The following is a 19,113-nucleotide window of genomic DNA, read 5'->3' as shown; positions in this document are numbered from 1 at the left end:
GCGGTCTGCGTACCCATAAACCAGGGCGGACGAAAAGTCCGGATTCATTTTTTGATTGCCGGACGAAAAGTCGCCCTTTATTTGACTAAGCCTTTACAGCAGGTAAATGATTCATAAAAAATAAATGAACGACCCAATGAACGCGTTTTGAAAGAACGTGAACGCGATCATTTGAAAAAAACACGAACGTGAACGAGTTCATTTTTTTAGTGAACGTTCCGAACAGTGGTAGATACCACTTAATTACCAAACTATGACATTTGTTATAGGTGTATTATTGCAGGTGTTAAAACTTTGTATTCAATAAATATTAATCATCTTATTAATCACAAGAAGAATAAATTAATAGCAACAATAAAAATAAAACCTATTTTGATCAATACTAAATAAAAAGTATAATATAAAATATTCATTTAATTTACTATGTCAATCAAAAACATTATTTTGGACAGTACAATAAATTTAATAACCAAGGAAAAACATTTTTAATAATCACAGCAATATAATATATTTGTGTTAAGGTTTACTTTTTTTTAAACTTTTTTGATTTATTAGGTTTATGTTTACCAATATTCTTCTTCCTCACACCCATTGCGCCTTCTTCATCATCGTCAAGGTCTCTCTTACCTTTTTTATCTCCCATATCTTTCATATTCTGTAATTTTAAATACAATTAATTTTTTTAAATAAGTAAAAAAAACTGAGAATTGCAATATTAACCATTTTGGCCAGTCTTTGAGCCTCGGATACACGTTCTTGTAAACACATTACTTCATCGTCCTCAACTTGATATAATGGCAATTTTTTGCTAATAAGTTGTTCTATCCTTTGATACAATTCAATGTCGTACTAAAAACAATAAAATAATTTTAAGATTCAATATAAAAGATCAATATTTATACACAAGGATAGAACTAATTTTTTTTTGGAAAGCTGGTATTGGCCCTGTAGTTATTTAATCGATAACGACACCATGTGGTCATTTTTCATAATAAAACTGAAAAAATCGGTGATTTAATGCAGCCACTCCTTTAAAAAGTCTTGCCACGCATAAAGTAAGTAGAACATATTTTGATCAAACTATCACCTTACTATCCCCCACTTGTGATAACCTTTGTCTCAATGAATTTAAATTAATAACAATAAAATACTTTAAATAAATACAAATATATTTCATTAATAAAAAAAAATGTTAATAGAAATATTTTATCATTATTATAGAAAAGTGTTCCATATTATTCAGATAACATGGTAAGAGAATTTATATCATTCCAAAAGAAATACATCTACAGATATTGTATCTTAGAACTAATATTTACAGTGATCTCTGTAATTATTATTTATTATATTTAAGAGGATGTTACACTGATATTTGTTGACTCCGTCTTACAAGTGTGTAACATAGCAAATTGTGCGTTCAGCAGAACACGTTTAGCTCCGTTAGTTCAACAATTAGAATGAACTAACCTTTTATAAGATTCAAAGGTCAGAATACTATCTAGTAAACCTGATAGGGTTTATTTGAAATTTAATTTTAAAGCCAGTTACGAGTATTTAAAAATGCACAAACAATTTACAATTTATTAAAAAACTCTCAACTTGCTTTAAAATTAAAATATAATAAAAAGCTACGAAATTGCCTAGATGGTAATCTGACCTTTAAATTTTATAAGAGGTCAATTCACTCAATTTTTAACTAACAGAGCTAAACTCGTTCTGCTGAGCATACAATTTGCTATGTTACAAACTTGTAAGATGGAGACAGCAAATGTCGGTATAACATCCTCTTAATAATGCAATGCATTAAAAGGAAAAAAATTCAGAAGGGAACATTCTAAATCAGTATTATTTTAGTGATAAACATTTTTTAAGTAAAAGTGAACTTAATGCGAATATGTATAAAATAAACTTTTAGTGTTTAATAAAATAATAATATAGTTTAAAAAAGTTTAATATAGTATTGTTGTTTTAAGTTTTAATTCCTTTCCTCAAATTTATCATTTTTGGTTATTCTTAAAAGCTTCAATTACTAGCTTTATCTGTTATAATCTGTATGATATTAACTATATTATTTAACATAATCAATAACATACCTGAGTCACAAGTGTAATAGCTTTTCCTGATCTTCCAGCTCTAGCAGTTCGTCCAACTCTGTGAATGTAATCTTTACTATGAGTAGGCATGTCAAAATTGATTACAACATCAACATGTGGAATATCCAAACCTCTGAATTATTGCAATTTAAAAAATAATAATTGAGTATAAAAATGTTCAATAAATATAAAAACCAGACACTAACCTACTGGAAACATCAGTTGATATAAGTATTGATCTAGATTTTGATTTAAATTTATTCAATGAGGCCAATCGCTTATTTTGTGTCATCTGACCATGTAATGGTATGGCATCCAAACCCAAATTTCTGAGTAAAAGAGCTACGCGAACAGTTCCATTGCAAGTGGCCATAAATACCATAAATGAATTTCCAGCCATTTCATTTAATATGTGTACTAAATATACGTCCTGTAAATAAACATTGCATAAGAACAAAAATAACTAACAAACAGTAAGTAAAATTAATAAATATAAATGTTTACTTTGTATTTTACAGGAATGAAAATGTAATATTGTTGCAGCTGTTCAACTGTTTGGAATTTAGTAGACACTTCCACTCTCACAGGATCAACCAAAGATGCCCGATGCAGCTTTTGTACTTTCTTAGTCATTGTAGCAGAAAATAAAAATGTCCGCCTTTCTCGGGGAATGACTTTTAAAATTTTGTCTACTTCTTCTTCGAAATCCATGTTTAAAATTCGATCAGCTTCATCCATAACCTATTTAATGTAAATGATAAATAAAAATGTTACAATCAAAGTATCATAAATGGTTACTTACAAGCACTTTTAAATTTCGTAAGCTAAATCCTTTGGTGTTTTCGAGATGATCTACAAGGCGACCGGGTGTTGCTATAATAATATGTGGCTTTTTGGCCAACATCAACGATTGAGCCATCATATCCATACCACCAACAATAACAGCACATTTAACACCAATGCTCGATCCTAATTTAAAAAAACAATTATTAATAATTGTAGTCAATTATTAACAGCACAATTAATATTATTTGTCATTATTAACCTAGGGCTTCTATTTGCTCAGATATTTGAAAGGCAAGTTCTCTTGTTGGCGTTAAAATGAGAGCAAAATATCGTTGAGGGTTTTCTAATAGTGCTTGCAAAATAGGAATGGCAAAGGCGCCTGTTTTTCCAGACCCAGTCTCGGCCAGTCCGATAATGTCTTTGCCCTGCAAAGCTACCGGAATAGCTTCTTTTTGTATTTTCGTAGGCGTTTTCCATTTTAATGTTTCACAAGTTTCACACAACACGTCAGTCACACCCTATTACAGTGACAATAAAACGTTTTATTTTATGGTTGTGATTTAATACCTCGTAAATACTGAAAGACATAATTTGTAATTACCAAATCTTTGAAAGTGACCAAGGCCTGGTCGTCGTCATCGTCGTCGAGTTTTTTCGATACTTCGGAACTCATTGTTACAAATTACAATTATTCTATGATAGTATGATTCAGTGTTTGTATCTTGTGAATTACCGACAGCGTACCTATAATTATTTACGTAAATAAATATTAAATAATAATAAACATTTAAAAACAATTTAAAATATTAAATACATAACCTTAACTATCACATGCCTGAAATTAAAAGTGGTAACCTCTTACATACCAAACCATGGTTATACCAAAGAACAATACTTAATAATTCGTTATCATGATTTACAAAATATTAGTAATTGATAAAATAATTTGTTTTTTTTTTTTGTATTGCAAATGTGGAGATTTGGTTCAAGATATATAACTCAAACTCGTATAATAATCTATAATAGTCCATAATCTATAGTCTTCATTCTCTAATAATTGTTGTTTAAATTATTGTTCTATGCTAATAATATACCTGGGGACGGAGTGGCCGAGCGGACGAATCGCGGAAAAAAAGTCCCACACTAGGAAAAAAAAGTCCCGATGAATATATAAATACATAAAAAGTCATATAATATCATAAAAAATGTTAATTACTTACTTAAATCACATATTAAAATATAATTTAATTTAATTTAATACAAAGTCATGATAAAAATGAATAAATGAATGAAAATATATCAGTATAACTGCAGTATAAGAATAAGTATTTTGGTAAATTTTCCAGTAAACTTTTTTTTCTATTATTTTTTACTTATTATGGTAGATGACAAATATATGTACAAGCATTTTATTCATTACACTTACACACTAAAATACAATGCACAACTTTCTAAAGAACTGTACAAGTACCTACAAGAATAATATATTTTTTCGGGACTTTTTTTTCCGATTACCGAGCGGACTACGGCGTTGGTTCCGACGCGGACCGTCGCCAGTTCGAATCTCGACCACGGGCGACTACTCTCTCTAGGCAGGCAACCTCAGAGATTCGCCATCCCCCGAACGGACGTGGCAGAAACCTACCGGTGTCCACTTCGAAATTCTGCCAAAACTAAACACCCTTCCCCACATTTGAGATACCACCCAATGGTCTATGTTGCCGCGAGTGATTTATTTTCGATCACAGATTCGTCCATACCTAATAAATAAATTCATGTTCAAGAAAATTTAAAATTTGAGAAAAAATTTAAAAATTCACTTGGTTTATCCCCCCTGATGAAATTTCTAGCTACGCCCTTGGGTCTGAACTCTATGCAATTAAATTAGTATATGGACATAAATAATATAGAATTTGATATTTTGGTACCTACTGGTCTAGTTAAGGCCACTAGGCCAGCCAAGAAAGTACTCTCCTACGGCAATCCAACCTACCTAGTACCTAGGTATATTATTATTTATTAGTTATTGGCTATAGCCTTTAGCTAATCCGGTAAGACGCATATGACTATTGACTATACGTTTTTGCTTAGGTACTAGTTGATGACAGTTGCAACGTCCCGTTAGCCTCTGAAGTCTGAGTAGTGGGAAAATACTTTCTTGGTGGGCCCCAGCCCCTAATTAGATATATTCTATAGATAGAATGCAATGCATACTTGTCTATACTTATTATAGTTTTGGCCACATGATTACACATATCAGGTATAATTGTTATCAGGGGAAGAATTGCCCCATCGCCACTACGTCATGGGAACACTGACCGTTGGCGTCCTTGAACTCGGTGTATCACGTTGGCTAACCTGTCACATTGTCCGTCGGACATGAGTGATTTGTATTTTGTTGTAAATTTTGATTATTTTGTGTATCATATTAAAATCATTTGTATTTGTCGAAATTTTTATTATTGTTATCGTACTCCGAGGTCCGATCGCGTACACCTCTGGCGAGTATACTACTATTCTAACGTGAAAAGTGTGTCGTTATGCGCCTTCCTAAAGGTTCCGAAAGCACACCGCGTTAGCAGCAGCCGCAACGAATACGTCCGATCATAGCTCGCCGCCGCCGCCACCGTGTCCGTCGCCAAATCGCCGAAGGCCGAACACCGAAGTTTGCAACAGTAGTGAAGGTCCAGGACAGGTATTTCTGGCCGGACCACACTGTTCCGAGAGAAGATAGCCTGATGGCCTGCAACAGTGCTCTTCACGGAGAGACATAGTCGGCTGAGGAATGTCCTCGTTTATCTATCAAGGGACACAAATTGTTGGACGACACCGTTCTATCCCAGACTTCGTATCCATTTGAAGCAGACTCTAAGTATGTAGACAGTGTACCAGTTCACCTACGTCACCTGCGGCTTTTGGCTGTCTAATCACTAGTCCTGTGTTGCTATCCAAAGATTGTCCACTGTCTGCCGATAGGGATCTTGTCTTGTTATGCTAGTATTGGAACAGTCAAGTTAATTGTACATTCTGGAATAGACTATGTTACTTAGAGTGCATTAAATCGTTTACCTTATTTATTGTGTGCTTATTAAACATGATACATGACATATGTGATGCTCACAACTTAAATTATTGTCTTTGAAAACTCGCTGGTTCTAGATGTTTAGGGTATTTTTTTTATATTTAAGCCTACCATTAAAAAAATACTAAGTAATCAATTTATTACACATGAGTGCATGTCGGTAGCGATGGGTTAGGTACTATATTAATCAATACAAATATCATGTTTTATTTTGTTTCTTTAAGAAATGAATACATTAAGTAGTCACAATTTACATTTTTCAAGCTTAAAATGTTGACACCTGTTTAGTCTAAAACAGTAAATTAGAATAAAAGTGAATTTAGTTAATTCTGTAGACTAAATTGTTTGCTCCATAAATAGGTTAGGTAACTTGCAATAGTAGGTGTATTTAAAATGTGTGTGGTTATTGGTTCTTTTTTTTATTTTAGTACCTACCCACCTATGTGTTAATTTTAACTATGTAAAAATGTAAAATTAATATTTTCTTTACTTGATAGTCAATACTCACAGTGTGTTATATTTTGTATTCTTGTTTATCACTATACAATTTGTTTAATATTATTTACAGAATTAATTAACAAATCACAAATATGGCAGATTCTGGGGACAGTGATAGTGATACAGATATACACGTGTATAAGCCTCAGAAATCAAACGTTAGTATTATCAAAATGATATTCATAATTTTATGTTTTTAATTATACTATTTGTATTTTTTTTAGATCATTGAAAGTGATGAAGAAAGTTCATCCAGTAGTTCTGATGGTGAATCTGATAAATGTCCAATATGTCTCACTCGACTAGGACAACAAGATTTAGCTTCTCCAAATTCTTGTTTACATACATTTTGTTTAAACTGTTTAACTGAATGGGCAAAAGTAAAATATATTCATTGGAATAATAAAACAATAGTTAACTATTTATTATTCTCAATTCTCTGTTTTGACAGAATGCAAAGACGTGTCCCATAGATCGTTTGGATTTCAAATTCATCATTGTACGGAGTGTTGATGGACAGTTATTACAAAAAATTGATATAAGCCTTAAAAATGAAGTAGAGAACCTTACAACAAATTTTGAAGACTTAACTTACTGTGAGGTGAGTCTTACATTTTTATATAATTGCAATCCCTACAGTTATTATCATTCATACTGAAAATACATAAATATTTTAAGGTTTGCCATTTAAGCCACCGGGAAGATGAAATGCTTTTGTGCGATATTTGTGACTGTGGGTATCACATGGACTGCCTTAATCCACCTATTTATACAGTGCCATTAGAAGAATGGTATTGTCCTCAGTGTGAAGCAAGAGAAGAGGTTAGCTTTAAATTTAAATAACACTGATTCCAACAGATGTTAATAAGATTTTTTATGATATTTATAACATATAGGTAAAATATAGTTTTTAATAATTTATATTTTATCCAATAGCAAAGTGATAATGATATAGATCGCGAAGAAGTAATTGATCTATTAAATGATTTAAATGATGATGAGCAATTACCTAGACCGAGGCAGACAAGAATACGATTACAACAACGTTTGGTGCCACGAACAAGAGCTAGCGAAAGAGTACGGATGAATACTCAACGGCTGCGACAAAATGTAATGGTTTATATTATCAAGCATAATAACAATAAAAAGAATATTAATATAATTATAACATGTGTAGGCTACTGAAGGAGGTATATTACAAACAGCTTCTAAAGGGAAAAGGACAAAGAAATATTCAAAAAGAAAAGTCAGAGTTAAAAAGTGGAAGAAAAAAGTAACTAAAATATTTGTTTGGGTTTTTTTCAGTTAATAGAATTAAATGATTTTATTAACATAATACATTTTTTTTTGTTTATAGGGTAATAAACCTGTAAGAAAAAAGAATACTCAATTAGCTGATAGATTAGGGATGTGTTCATCGAGATCGAGTAGAAACTCTTTTGGCGATAATAACTCATTGGGTACTTCGTCAAGTTTTGTAGATCATACATCATTAAGTATATTTGGAAATCCTCATGAATTTGACTATGTTTCTGTAGAGTACGTAATTAAAACTTAGGCATTTTAAAAAATCAAATTATTTTCAATTGTTTATTACATCTTAGGTCCGATGAAGAACGTGACATAGGTGGTGATGGACCTTTAAATATGTCAGTAATGTCTCGAATACGTATTTCAACAACAGATTTAATCTCTCGGAAAGAAATTAGTGAAATTTTACGTCGGCCTGTACGTAGAAATATTAACATATCACATAATACTGATTCGATCAATATTTTGGACACTATATTAAATGTACAAGAAAAACAGTTTAAAAAAAAAACTATTGAAAATGAAATGCAGAATGTTGATAAACACATCACTCAAGCTCCAATGTATTCAGATCATAGAACTGACAGGAACTCTGATAATGTTGGTAATTATTCATCGAATCGCAATAATAATAGAAGCTATCCTAGAAACAATGATCAATCATACAATAATGCTGGGAATTCAAGTTCATATGAAGAATCTCAATTGGCTAATGAACCAAGTTTTAGTGAAAATCAACCAGTCAATCCTTTTCCTTTTAGAAACTCTGGTCCTATCAAGTTTCGTATGAATGTTACAAAAATGGGTGAGAGGAAGCAACCTCGGACTCCTCCTAAGGCAGTCACCACTGAATACAATGTAGAAGAAGAAAGTGGCCCTAGTACCCAGGTAGAAGAAACTTTTAAAGCACTCGAACCACCACCTGATCCACCAGCTTTATTGTTAGGTATCAATTTGGACGATGATGATGCTGATAATCTTATAATTGACGATAAAGATTATTATGATCCTGAAAATCCTAGTGATAATGATGATGAAATAGAGGTAGGCAGACAAACTGGAACAGCTTATATGCAATCACCAACATATGGTGGTTACATGGAACAAGTAGAGAACAGATCTATACCGCATATGCCTATTTCCAATAGTAATAATATATTACGTCCAGATGATGAAGGAATGTCTTCTGAAGAAGATGAAAAGGAAACTAATGATGACTGTCCTAATATATCATTATATTCTTCTACTAGTCTTAAAATATCTAATTCACCCAAAGAATATGGACCTTTTTTGGAAAATGAAACGGTCAAAAGTGATAAATTAAGCGGAGATGCAGAATTACAGTTTATTCCTATGCCACCTGTTAGTCCAGAAATAGACTTGCTATCTGAACATGGAGAAACTAGTCCAAAATCTGATGAAGATGAATGTTTGGAAAGCATTGAAGTGGATGATGATACAAAATTATCTTCGCCAAAAACAGATGACAAATGTGAAAATATTGATGACTCTGATGAAGATGAAAATATATCAAACTCTGGCGACGACGTGATTGATGTCATTAATGAGATTCATTCAGATATGGAACGTGAGAGTAAAACATCTAAATCATTAGAAATAAATCAAGAACCGGATGTAATAGACCTTGAACACGACGATACTATTGAACCTATAAATGATAACACAGCCATAGATCAAGAAAACATAAATTTAACTGGAGATGCTACATCTGATGTATCGTGTACAACATTAAATAGTTTAGATACAGATCAGCAGCAAATAGAAACTAGTAACTTAAATTTTGATCCAATATCAGATTCCGAAGAAGAAAAGAAAAAAACTAAAAGTCAATTAGATAGGTCAAATAGTAGTCAAAGAAAAGATAAACTGTCAAATGGTAAAAACGAGGTGGCAACGTGTGCACCCAAAGGAAACAAAGACAAAGATAAAGATAACAAAAACAAGGTAAAAGAAAAAGAGTCTGAGAAAGAATCTGTGCCATGGAAAAAACTATCGAAAAATTCCAAAGATAGAAACTATCGTTATGGAAAAGGAAAAGAAAAATTAGGTGAAGAAACCAATCGAAAAGAGAAAAAACAGAAAAGAAAAGAAATAGAATTGTATGATGTTCGAAAAGTACTTGAAGATAGACCTAGACGCAAAAAAGATAAATTTGGAAGAGATTTATCTAAATCTAGTCACAGTGATTCAGACTCTATTGACCGAAGTCGACGGAAGAAACGTAAAAGAAGTCGATCCAAGCAGCGAAAACGGTCTATTTCATCTAGTAAGCCTAAAAGTCGCAAACATTCTAGGAGCCGTTATCGTAGTGAATCTAAAAGTAGACGTCGTTCTAAAAGTAGACATCGTTCTAAAAGTAGACATCGTTCTAGGAGCAGACATCGATCAAGAAGCCTAAAACAATTGGGAAAATATGAAAAAAATCAAACAATTGCGAAAGAACGTTATCGTTCTCCGGCTTTATATGAACAACGGGAATTGTCTCCATTATCAAAACGTCAAGCTAAAAAATCAAAAGAAGCAAGTATTTACTCTAAAATAGAAAAAGACTATGAGAGGAAACTATTGAAAAATGATAAAAATTCTAAAAAAAAGCTCAAGAAAAAATCCAAAGATTATCAGTTTTCATCTCCATCCCCAAGATCATTGTCACCTAGTATGCCAGTGTGGCAATCACCAAGAGACCACATGAGTCCATGGTCACATACAGATATTTCTCGTACACCATCACCTACTTACACACGTCATGCAGCAGATATAGATGTGAATTATACAAATAGAGATCAAGAATTTTCGGAGTATAATGATAACATTGCATTAAATAATTTAACAGTTATAGTAAAAAATGATACCTCAAAAAAATCTAAGCTCTCTAAACGACATACCACTCGTCAAATAGCTGTTCCACCTGTCAAAGAAGTATTTGCTTCTGGGGATAATATATTAGTGAGTGTAAATTTCAACAAAGATGCAACATCCAAACAAAATTCCCAAGAGCCATTGAAACGTAAACGGCAAGAAACCTTACCAATTTTGAACGCCAAAAAATCAAAAAATACCAATGCTGCAGCAGTGCCTGATACTACTTCGGCAAATCAAAAAACATCAACAAAAAGAGCCCAAAACACAAAATGGTTAAATCGTAAGAGAGTTTCTAGGACAATTGAAGTGATCAATGCTAAACCAGTTGCAATCATAGATTTAAATACTTCTCCATTTAGAGAAATAGAGATGTCTCCAAAGTCTGTTATTGTTTTAACAGATAGTGATGAAGACAAACAAGTGACAAAATCTGAGGCTAAGAAGGACAGTAGTCCTGAAAAGTCTAAAGAAACTGTTATTGTTGAACAACAAAAGCCTGTGGAGAAAAATGAAAACAGTACCCAAACAATATCAACAATCATGAGTGGTGGCCCAAAAACTCCTCCAGAACCAGTAATCACCATTTCTAAACCAGATAACATATCTACTAACAGTTGTGAATTCAATAGTCAGGATGAAGATCACACTGAACCTCATGATGTACGGGTCCGAGGACCTAATACACCTCCAGAACCTCCTCGGTCTATAGATACGGTTGTCAGTGAGACGGCGTATGATCCTTTTGAACCAACGAAATCAAATTCACCAAGCCCACCCCCGAGAATTGATATGTTTGAAGATGATGATGATGACAACCATAATGATACGTCTGCACAACCTTTAGAGGAAAACAAAACTACTGATAGCCAATCTTCTATTTCACCTCAAATAGTAGCTAAAATTATAACGCCACCGTTTTTAGAATCCCAAAGTTCAACTCAAACAGATAAATCTCCAGAAAAACTTGCCACCACGACTACAAATACATTACTCTTTACTACTAGTCCAGTAGCGGCCAAAACTCCTAGTCCTGTTCAACCCACACCTACTGCCACTAACCCAGATGAAATAATCGATTTGGATGACAACGAGGACAGTCAAACGTCAGCATTTGATAACGGTGCTGATTCACCTTACTCCCCGGGTGAAGGTTTTGTGGATGAAATGAAAGGTTCATCACCGGACAGTCCTGTTCCTCAAACAAAGAATGTTGTATCTACGTCACAGAACCAAAACAAAAGTGAAGTAAGAAGTAAATTGGACACTTTGCTCAGTATACTACCTCAATCTAAACCTCCAAATGTTTTCGATAACATAATGAAAATTAAGAACTTACAACCTCTTAAATTTTCTTCCAAATCCAAATGTAAGTATATGATAATAACACTTAACCTGTGTTATTAATTGTTCAACAGTTATAGCGTATTTTTCTTGACATTGTTTTTCACTTTAGATTCTAAACATAATACTTCTAATGATGACAGTGTTGATGATTTACCTGGATCAGCAGTTGAATTGGAATCAAAAAATAAGGTGATATTTCTTGATTATTTGTATTGTAGAGTATTACTACTGTATAGTTATTAATTTTCAAAAAAATTGAATCTTAATTAAAATATTAATCGCTAATTTTGATACACGTGTGTAGTTCTTGGAAAAACTTAATCGACAAGAACGTGTTATTGAGGAAGTGAAACTAGTGCTAAAACCTCACTACAACAAAAAACATATAACAAAAGAACAATACAAAGATATAATGAGGAAAGCTGTACCTAAAGTAAGTCAAATGTTGTAAAAAAATATTTTATTATTATTAATGTTATGTTGTGTGTATAGATCTGTCACAACAAGAGTGGTGAGATCAATCCACAGAAAATACATAGCCTTATTGAATTGTATGTGATCAAATATAGACACTCCCACAGAAAACAAGTACAACGGATCCCAAACAAGTGAATTGTTTTTTTAAATTTATTTATATAATTGTGTATAACATACTACATACAGCGTAGCTTATTTCTAATCACAAGTAAATTTAAGCTGAAAGCTCAAACTCATTGTTACAAAGTTATAGCAAAAAAAAAAATTTTATTTATACTTTGTGTTCTTACCATTGTGTATTAGTATTAATGTATTCTTATTATTCATCATTTTTGATAGGTATAAAAAAAGCCAGCGTTGTTTTTGACCCGGTTTGTCTCTTTGACTTTCAATTTTATTATTTGTAAAATAACAACATATTAATTGTATATTTATTTATTGTGTTATGATTTTTTTTACTATGTATTTATGATAGTGAATATAATATATATTATTATATTACTTTTATTATTGTACTGTATTGTAAATATCTTTAATCTAATTTGTATATTGAATAACAATACCTATTTATTTATTTAACTGAATACCTTATAGTTAATCGTTTTATATTCAAAACTTTTTAGTCATACATATAGTGAAAAATTTTTAATTAGTTGGGTAAAATTTTGAAATTTTAGATTTATTTAATTTAGCCCGATTAAAAAAAATATATTTATATTTATTATTTACCAAACACACTTGTAGCTTTTTTCATTTCTTTAGTACAGCAAAATTGTTTCCTATTTGTGGGTGGTTTTTATTAATACCTAGACAAGTGTCTATAGTATTGTTTTGTTTTATTCTTATCAAGAACCTACACTAACACATTACCAGTAATAGTCTTGAAGTAATAAAAAAAATCCATATTAACACACTTACATTTTTCCAGGTGTATTATTATGTCCAAAACATTTACACCATTTACTGCTCCAGACGTACTATTATGTTTCTGTATTTTATAATATTATAATTTGTCGGTAATCGGCAAATGATAATACTTTAAGAAAACCCTGGCTCACATTGTTTTTAACTTAGATAATAAGATCATATAGATCTCAAAATTAATATAATTAACAATTAACAAAAAGATAAAAATATTTTATTTTATCTTTGTGAACATATGTATTGTATTAAATATCTAATTTTGTCCAAATTTAAACTTAAAATATCTATAAAAAAAATGTCCTCTTAATATTGTTTAATGTTCTTAAATTATAACAAATAAAGAATGTCGTCCAAGATGTCCAGATTTGAAGCTGGCACCATCATAAGGTTGAGTAACAATATTTAATGTACCTAATGGCTATTCATATTATTACTTTAATTTTCAAAACAATTATATACAGCAGAAATAATGTGATACATTTTGTCCGCTAGAAACGGGGGAGTACCCAGGAATATTTCAGAGGTTCATATTTATTTAACATGTAAAAAGTATACATTATACAAACAGTTTTTTGCACCTTAAGAATTTTAAATTCTGTCAATAAATGGGGAGGTCCAGACCTGTAAACCCTTCTTTGGGTATGCCCCTAACTCAGGGGTGGATTTACCCATAGGTCACCAAGGCAGTGGCCTAGGGCGCAATATTTTTAGTTAATTTTTTACTTTTTATAGTTTTTCATAATTTCATAATTCTATTTATCTAAATTTATATTTTATATTAATTTTTTTTCGTATACAACTTGCACGAAACTGGAGAATGGCTCACGTAGTCACGTCGCATTAACGTTATAATTTATAAGCTATAATAACCTTGCCGTTTGAGTTTAATCCTGCGAGTTGCGACCAGCGCGCTCCGCCACCGCTAGAGGTTCGTTACGACACTCGACGAGGCAGTCTGTTGCCTATGTAAATGCATGGGAGGTGGTATACGGGTGTGCGGCGTAAACACGTACAATATAGTGAATGGCGCATGCGCATAACGCCAGCCAAGGCGGTCAAACATACTGCCTCGGGCCGCCGAGTACATTACTATACATTGTATATAGCCGCTCTACTAGCTAGGTGGGGGACAGCTCGCACGACGCACAGTGCTTAGTGGAATGACCCGCCTCACCCCGCACCCGGCACCACAATTAGAATTTAGAATACTGGAATTAATTGATTCTGGAAATCAGGTGTCTTGATAAAGTAATTAATAATAATAAATATTGCGACGACGCGCGACGCTGGCACTGTCGCCCGTCTCCTGTACTAATAGTGCTTACTGCTCAGAAATTTGCTAATCGATTACGATTATAGAGACTAGAGTGCTCAGATAAATCAAGGCGCAAAATTATTTAATTATTGTACAAGTGTACAAATGTACAGTATGTACTTATGCAAAATTGTATTAATATTTATTTGTTTAGTTGGTAGGTATGTATAAATATAAAAATACCTAAATACAAATTTATAGTTTTGTTTTAGTTGATGTAATGGAACATTACTCCCCCCCCCCCCGTGGGAGCACGCCAATGTACGGGGCGCTAGTGTTGTAATGCCTAGGGGCGGAAAAATGGTAAGTCCGCCTCTGCCCTAACTAGAAACATTTATAAATTGGTGAAGTTTTTAATGTGTCTGAAGACCTGACAACAATTGCGATTTCCCAATAGAACTGCAAGTGTTTTGTCATTAGAACTGCAACTAGAAAACATTGACCTGCCTAATCAACATCGACCATTAACAAAATGCATGTACTAAAAGGTTGATGATTGCTAGTTGCAATTTGAAACGCAACTCAAGTTTCAACTACACAAATAAAAAAGTAATAAAAATGAAATATAATTATCATATAATATTTAAATTTCAAATTAAAAAAAAAAATTTGTTCAGGTTGGAATAGTTTTATTTAACTAACTTAACTCATCAATTTTATTAACCATTAACCATCACAGATAATAATAACTAACACTAGCCACCATGATAGTTTTTTTAATGCGAACATATGAACGTTCATGTATTAATTGTGATTTACTGTTAACTTTATTCAAAGAACAAAGGTGTTTTTAAAATTATCAAAGTGGTATCTTTCCATTATACTATAAAAATGTAAACAATGTAATACAAAAATAATAATAAGGAACATGACAAATAATTCATGAAACATAATATTTGCATACATTAAACATTAACACATCTTATGTTTTTTTCTTTTTTGGACATCAATTAATATACTTAGCTTATTAAATACATTTTATGCCATAACTTATGAGTGATAAAATGTAAGTATATACTTTTTAAAATAAATGGCAGTTTGTTTATAAATATACCTAATTTTTACACATAGATAACTTGTTTTTAAATGTAATGAAAAAGAAAAGAAACATATTATTTAGTTTGTGAATTAATACAATTCAAAGGCACGTCATAAAAATAACATACCAAAAAAAAGTAACACATAATTTAATAAATTATTAAAATGAAAATTTTTAAATATTAATAAAATAAACAATTAAATTAATACTAAAAAAAATCAACTACTCATTGATGTAACCAAAGACCAACAATTAAAAACACGAAAAACTTAAAAAAAAGTCATCTTTTACATAGACTTTACTTTTAATTGTTTCATTCTTGGTGCCTTTTTCCTCTGTTGACGTTTCATCTCTTTCTCCTCCCATTTTCGTTGCTTCTCTGGATCCTCCTAAATAATACAATTTTAATAATGAATAATTATTTTCATAGAAATATAAATCAACTTTACTTTTAAAATTCGTTCTTTTTCCAGTTTTTTCTTTTCTTCTTTTCTAGCAGCGGCTGCTTCAGCCCGAGCAGCATGAGTAGTTTTTAAAAATGCTTCCTCAACACGCAGTCTATTTTTTTCTGCTTTAATTTTGGCCTCTTTGCTGATTCTCAACCGTTTAATACGTTCCATACATTGGAATATAAATGACATTAATGGGTATATAGTACTAATAGCTTCCTGAGGATCAGCATATTTATCAGTAGGAATAGTAAATGTGAATATCAATACTTTTTTTACTGCTGGTAACTTAGTGGGAATTGCAGTTTCACTAAAACAAAGAAATAAAAATATGTTAGTATTGATTTTACTGATATAGTTATTTAACTTTGATACTAATAGTAGTTTCCCCAATTTGTAATTTGTATTATTATAGTATTCCATATTATATGCATTATGCAATCACAGTTAATAATTAATAATTGTTTACATTTTCAATAGATTGCTATTAATTGTTTAAAAAAAAAAATAATTTTTAAAAAAGGTGGGGAAGGGGTGCCTCTCTGCTGTACATTAGGTGTCAAGTAGATTTTTGCAATAGATGTCTTAAATTTGAATTCAATTATATAAAATTATAAAATCATTGTACAATAAAAACGATTCTGAGCTTACTAGATAAAGTAGGGGTTGTTTTTTCGTGCATATAAACTAATAAGAGGAAGAAAAAATATATACTTCCAGAAGTCCAATTTTAATTTTGAATTCCTTATTCTCTTATCTAGGTTATAGATTTTCGATTTTTTTTTTAACAATAATAGTGAATTTAAAAAAAAAAAAATGAAATTTCTTTGAAAATTAATTAAACAATACAAATTGTCCAAAAGTCATACATAAACTAGAAAATAGAATAAGGAATTCAAATATTTACAAAATTAAAATCAGGCTTTTGTAATAGGGTTATTTTCCTTCTGCTTTTAGGGACTTTCATGTTGAACTTTTTTGATTGCAAAATATAGTGATGTGTGACTGCACGGATGTATGTTACTGATTTCCAAGAATCTTATCCATAGTTTATCTGTAATTACAGTGTTCAGGGAACTCACTCACATATAATGATATGTGTACATACGCATACATATATAGTCACACAGCACTATTATAATATTGCCTAAATCCGATCCCTTAAAAATGGTTTGCTTTCAACAGTCTTAAATATTTGGAAAAATATTACATTTATTATTTTTGTTTTTAAGTGAGAAAAGTATGTTTATTACACATACACACTCATTGTATCTTAGTGCCTTACAAACAATAAGAGGCCAATTTCATATAATGAATATGCTGATATTTACTAAATAACTGAATAACTGTGCCAATTATGCCAGTTTTAGTTCCAGACCTCCTCTATTCACCATATTTGGTTTTATATAAAAAAAAACTTACTCCGTTAATTTAAGTCCTGAATATCTATCAGAAAAATGTAAACAGTCTATAACATCTGAGTATTTGTTAATATAGTTGACAGTCTTTGCATCCAATATAGATGAAGATACCTCGGCTAATTCGCTGTGTACACTAAAACTATCAGTCAAACCATAATTGGCTCCAGGCTTACGTTCCGGACAAAATACACTCTAAACATAAAAAAAAATTAGAAATAAATAAAGTTTAGACATTTCAATAAGTTCTAACAAGGTCAGCCATTTCTTTTGAACACCGAGCTGCTGTTTTTTTAGATGCCACACAAAACACAAATGTATCCATATCTTCTTTGTTCATATCAACTTTAATTTGTACTTCGTCCTTAACAGGTCGCAAAAATTGATTCAACATCGAAGCCAAATCTTGTCTCTATAATATGTGCAGCTTAGTAATTTGTTGTTGGTTACTAAAATGTTGTGATATACAATTTACTTTATTACCTTAATGAATTTTAATTCAACCAACATTCCTTCACAACAAGTGCGACCACTGCACCATAATGTATATGTACTTTCAGTTTCTTTGATCAAGCCACTATTCTCTATTTCAATTTTACCATCATCACCTGCATTAATATATTAAATATATTTTCAATGTAAAATACTTGTTATACTATTGATATACAAACCAACTAAAGAAAAATTATCTTCTAATAAAGATTTGTGCGTCTTAAACCATATATCTGCCAACTGAGCATTCTTTGACCGGCCATAGAAAAAATTTGCAAAATATGCAACAATACCAACAATTAATAGAGTTTCCATTATATAATTCGACCACTTTGTATGAAAAGGTACTGGTACAGAAGCAATGGTAATTTTAGGATCCTTGTCGTCGACATGTAATCTTTCAGTGTCAAAACCTTCAAATTCCTCTTCATCGTTAAAATGTTCGAATTCGTCATCATCCTATAAAAAAACACAAGTTAAAAACAATTGTACTTGTTTCAAACAATCGATGATTTAGGTATACTTCAACAGTGACTTCAGCCTCGGCTTTTTCCAAAATGGGAGAGGAGTCATCCTTCAGTTTCAGGTCAGGTTCAGTTCTAGGCAACTCCTCAAACTCCTCAAACTCGTCCACTTCTTCAATTTCAAACTTACAGTGAGCTAAACATATCAGAATCGATAATGATATGACTAGAAAATACTTCATTTTGTACAAGTTATTGAAAAATTTAGATTTCTGAAAAATTTTGACTGTAGAGTAGGTATAAAAAAATTACTAAACGGATTCGGCACTTATCTTATCTCACGACTAATGACAAGTTTTCATGGAAGAACAGATAGCATCTTTATTATATGCTTCCATGATACAATATACGCCCTAGAAAAATATATTTAATAGGTAGGTACCTACAAAAATAAATCGTGTACCTAAGTACCTAGGAGGTTAGGTAATAGGTATATGGGCACATGGCTAAAGAAAACTGAAAAGTGTAAAGACTAATT

General features: G+C 31.5%; 3 protein-coding genes across 3 annotated transcripts; 1 reads left to right on the top strand and 2 right to left on the bottom strand.

Annotated features, from left to right (window-relative positions):
• Window positions 1-398: 398 nt before the first annotated feature.
• LOC100167722 (probable ATP-dependent RNA helicase DDX47) lies at window positions 399-3,681 on the bottom strand. The gene is made up of 8 exons (XM_001951802.4): window positions 3,481-3,681; window positions 3,139-3,397; window positions 2,896-3,062; window positions 2,598-2,834; window positions 2,300-2,523; window positions 2,094-2,226; window positions 721-849; window positions 399-655 (listed from the first exon to the last, which is right to left on the bottom strand). Exons 1-8 carry the CDS (start codon window positions 3,550-3,552, stop codon window positions 524-526), a joined length of 1,353 nt encoding a protein of 450 aa, XP_001951837.1. The 5' UTR covers window positions 3,553-3,681; the 3' UTR covers window positions 399-523.
• A 1,606-nt stretch (window positions 3,682-5,287) lies between these two features.
• Window positions 5,288-13,202, top strand: LOC100163657. Its single transcript, XM_001947923.5, has 12 exons — window positions 5,288-5,751; window positions 6,530-6,617; window positions 6,684-6,839; window positions 6,911-7,060; window positions 7,138-7,281; window positions 7,396-7,569; window positions 7,637-7,732; window positions 7,817-7,998; window positions 8,064-12,019; window positions 12,107-12,186; window positions 12,302-12,430; window positions 12,490-13,202. The coding sequence occupies exons 2-12, from the start codon at window positions 6,552-6,554 to the stop codon at window positions 12,607-12,609; spliced, it is 5,253 nt and encodes a 1,750-aa protein (XP_001947958.2). The 5' UTR covers window positions 5,288-5,751; window positions 6,530-6,551; the 3' UTR covers window positions 12,610-13,202.
• Window positions 13,203-15,325: 2,123 nt separating this feature from the next.
• On the bottom strand, window positions 15,326-18,900 carry Ccdc47 (coiled-coil domain containing 47). Its single transcript, NM_001168676.1, has 7 exons — window positions 18,635-18,900; window positions 18,291-18,570; window positions 18,103-18,227; window positions 17,873-18,031; window positions 17,624-17,814; window positions 16,202-16,511; window positions 15,326-16,141 (listed from the first exon to the last, which is right to left on the bottom strand). Exons 1-7 carry the CDS (start codon window positions 18,815-18,817, stop codon window positions 16,040-16,042), a joined length of 1,350 nt encoding a protein of 449 aa, NP_001162147.1. The 5' UTR covers window positions 18,818-18,900; the 3' UTR covers window positions 15,326-16,039.
• Between the last annotated feature and the right edge of the window lie 213 nt (window positions 18,901-19,113).

This window comes from Acyrthosiphon pisum, chromosome A2, assembly GCF_005508785.2.
Source record: "Acyrthosiphon pisum isolate AL4f chromosome A2, pea_aphid_22Mar2018_4r6ur, whole genome shotgun sequence".
Lineage (NCBI taxonomy): Eukaryota > Metazoa > Arthropoda > Insecta > Hemiptera > Aphididae > Acyrthosiphon > Acyrthosiphon pisum.
The sequence above is the reverse complement of the archived record's forward strand: the minus strand, read 5'-3'. Positions and strand labels throughout refer to the sequence as shown.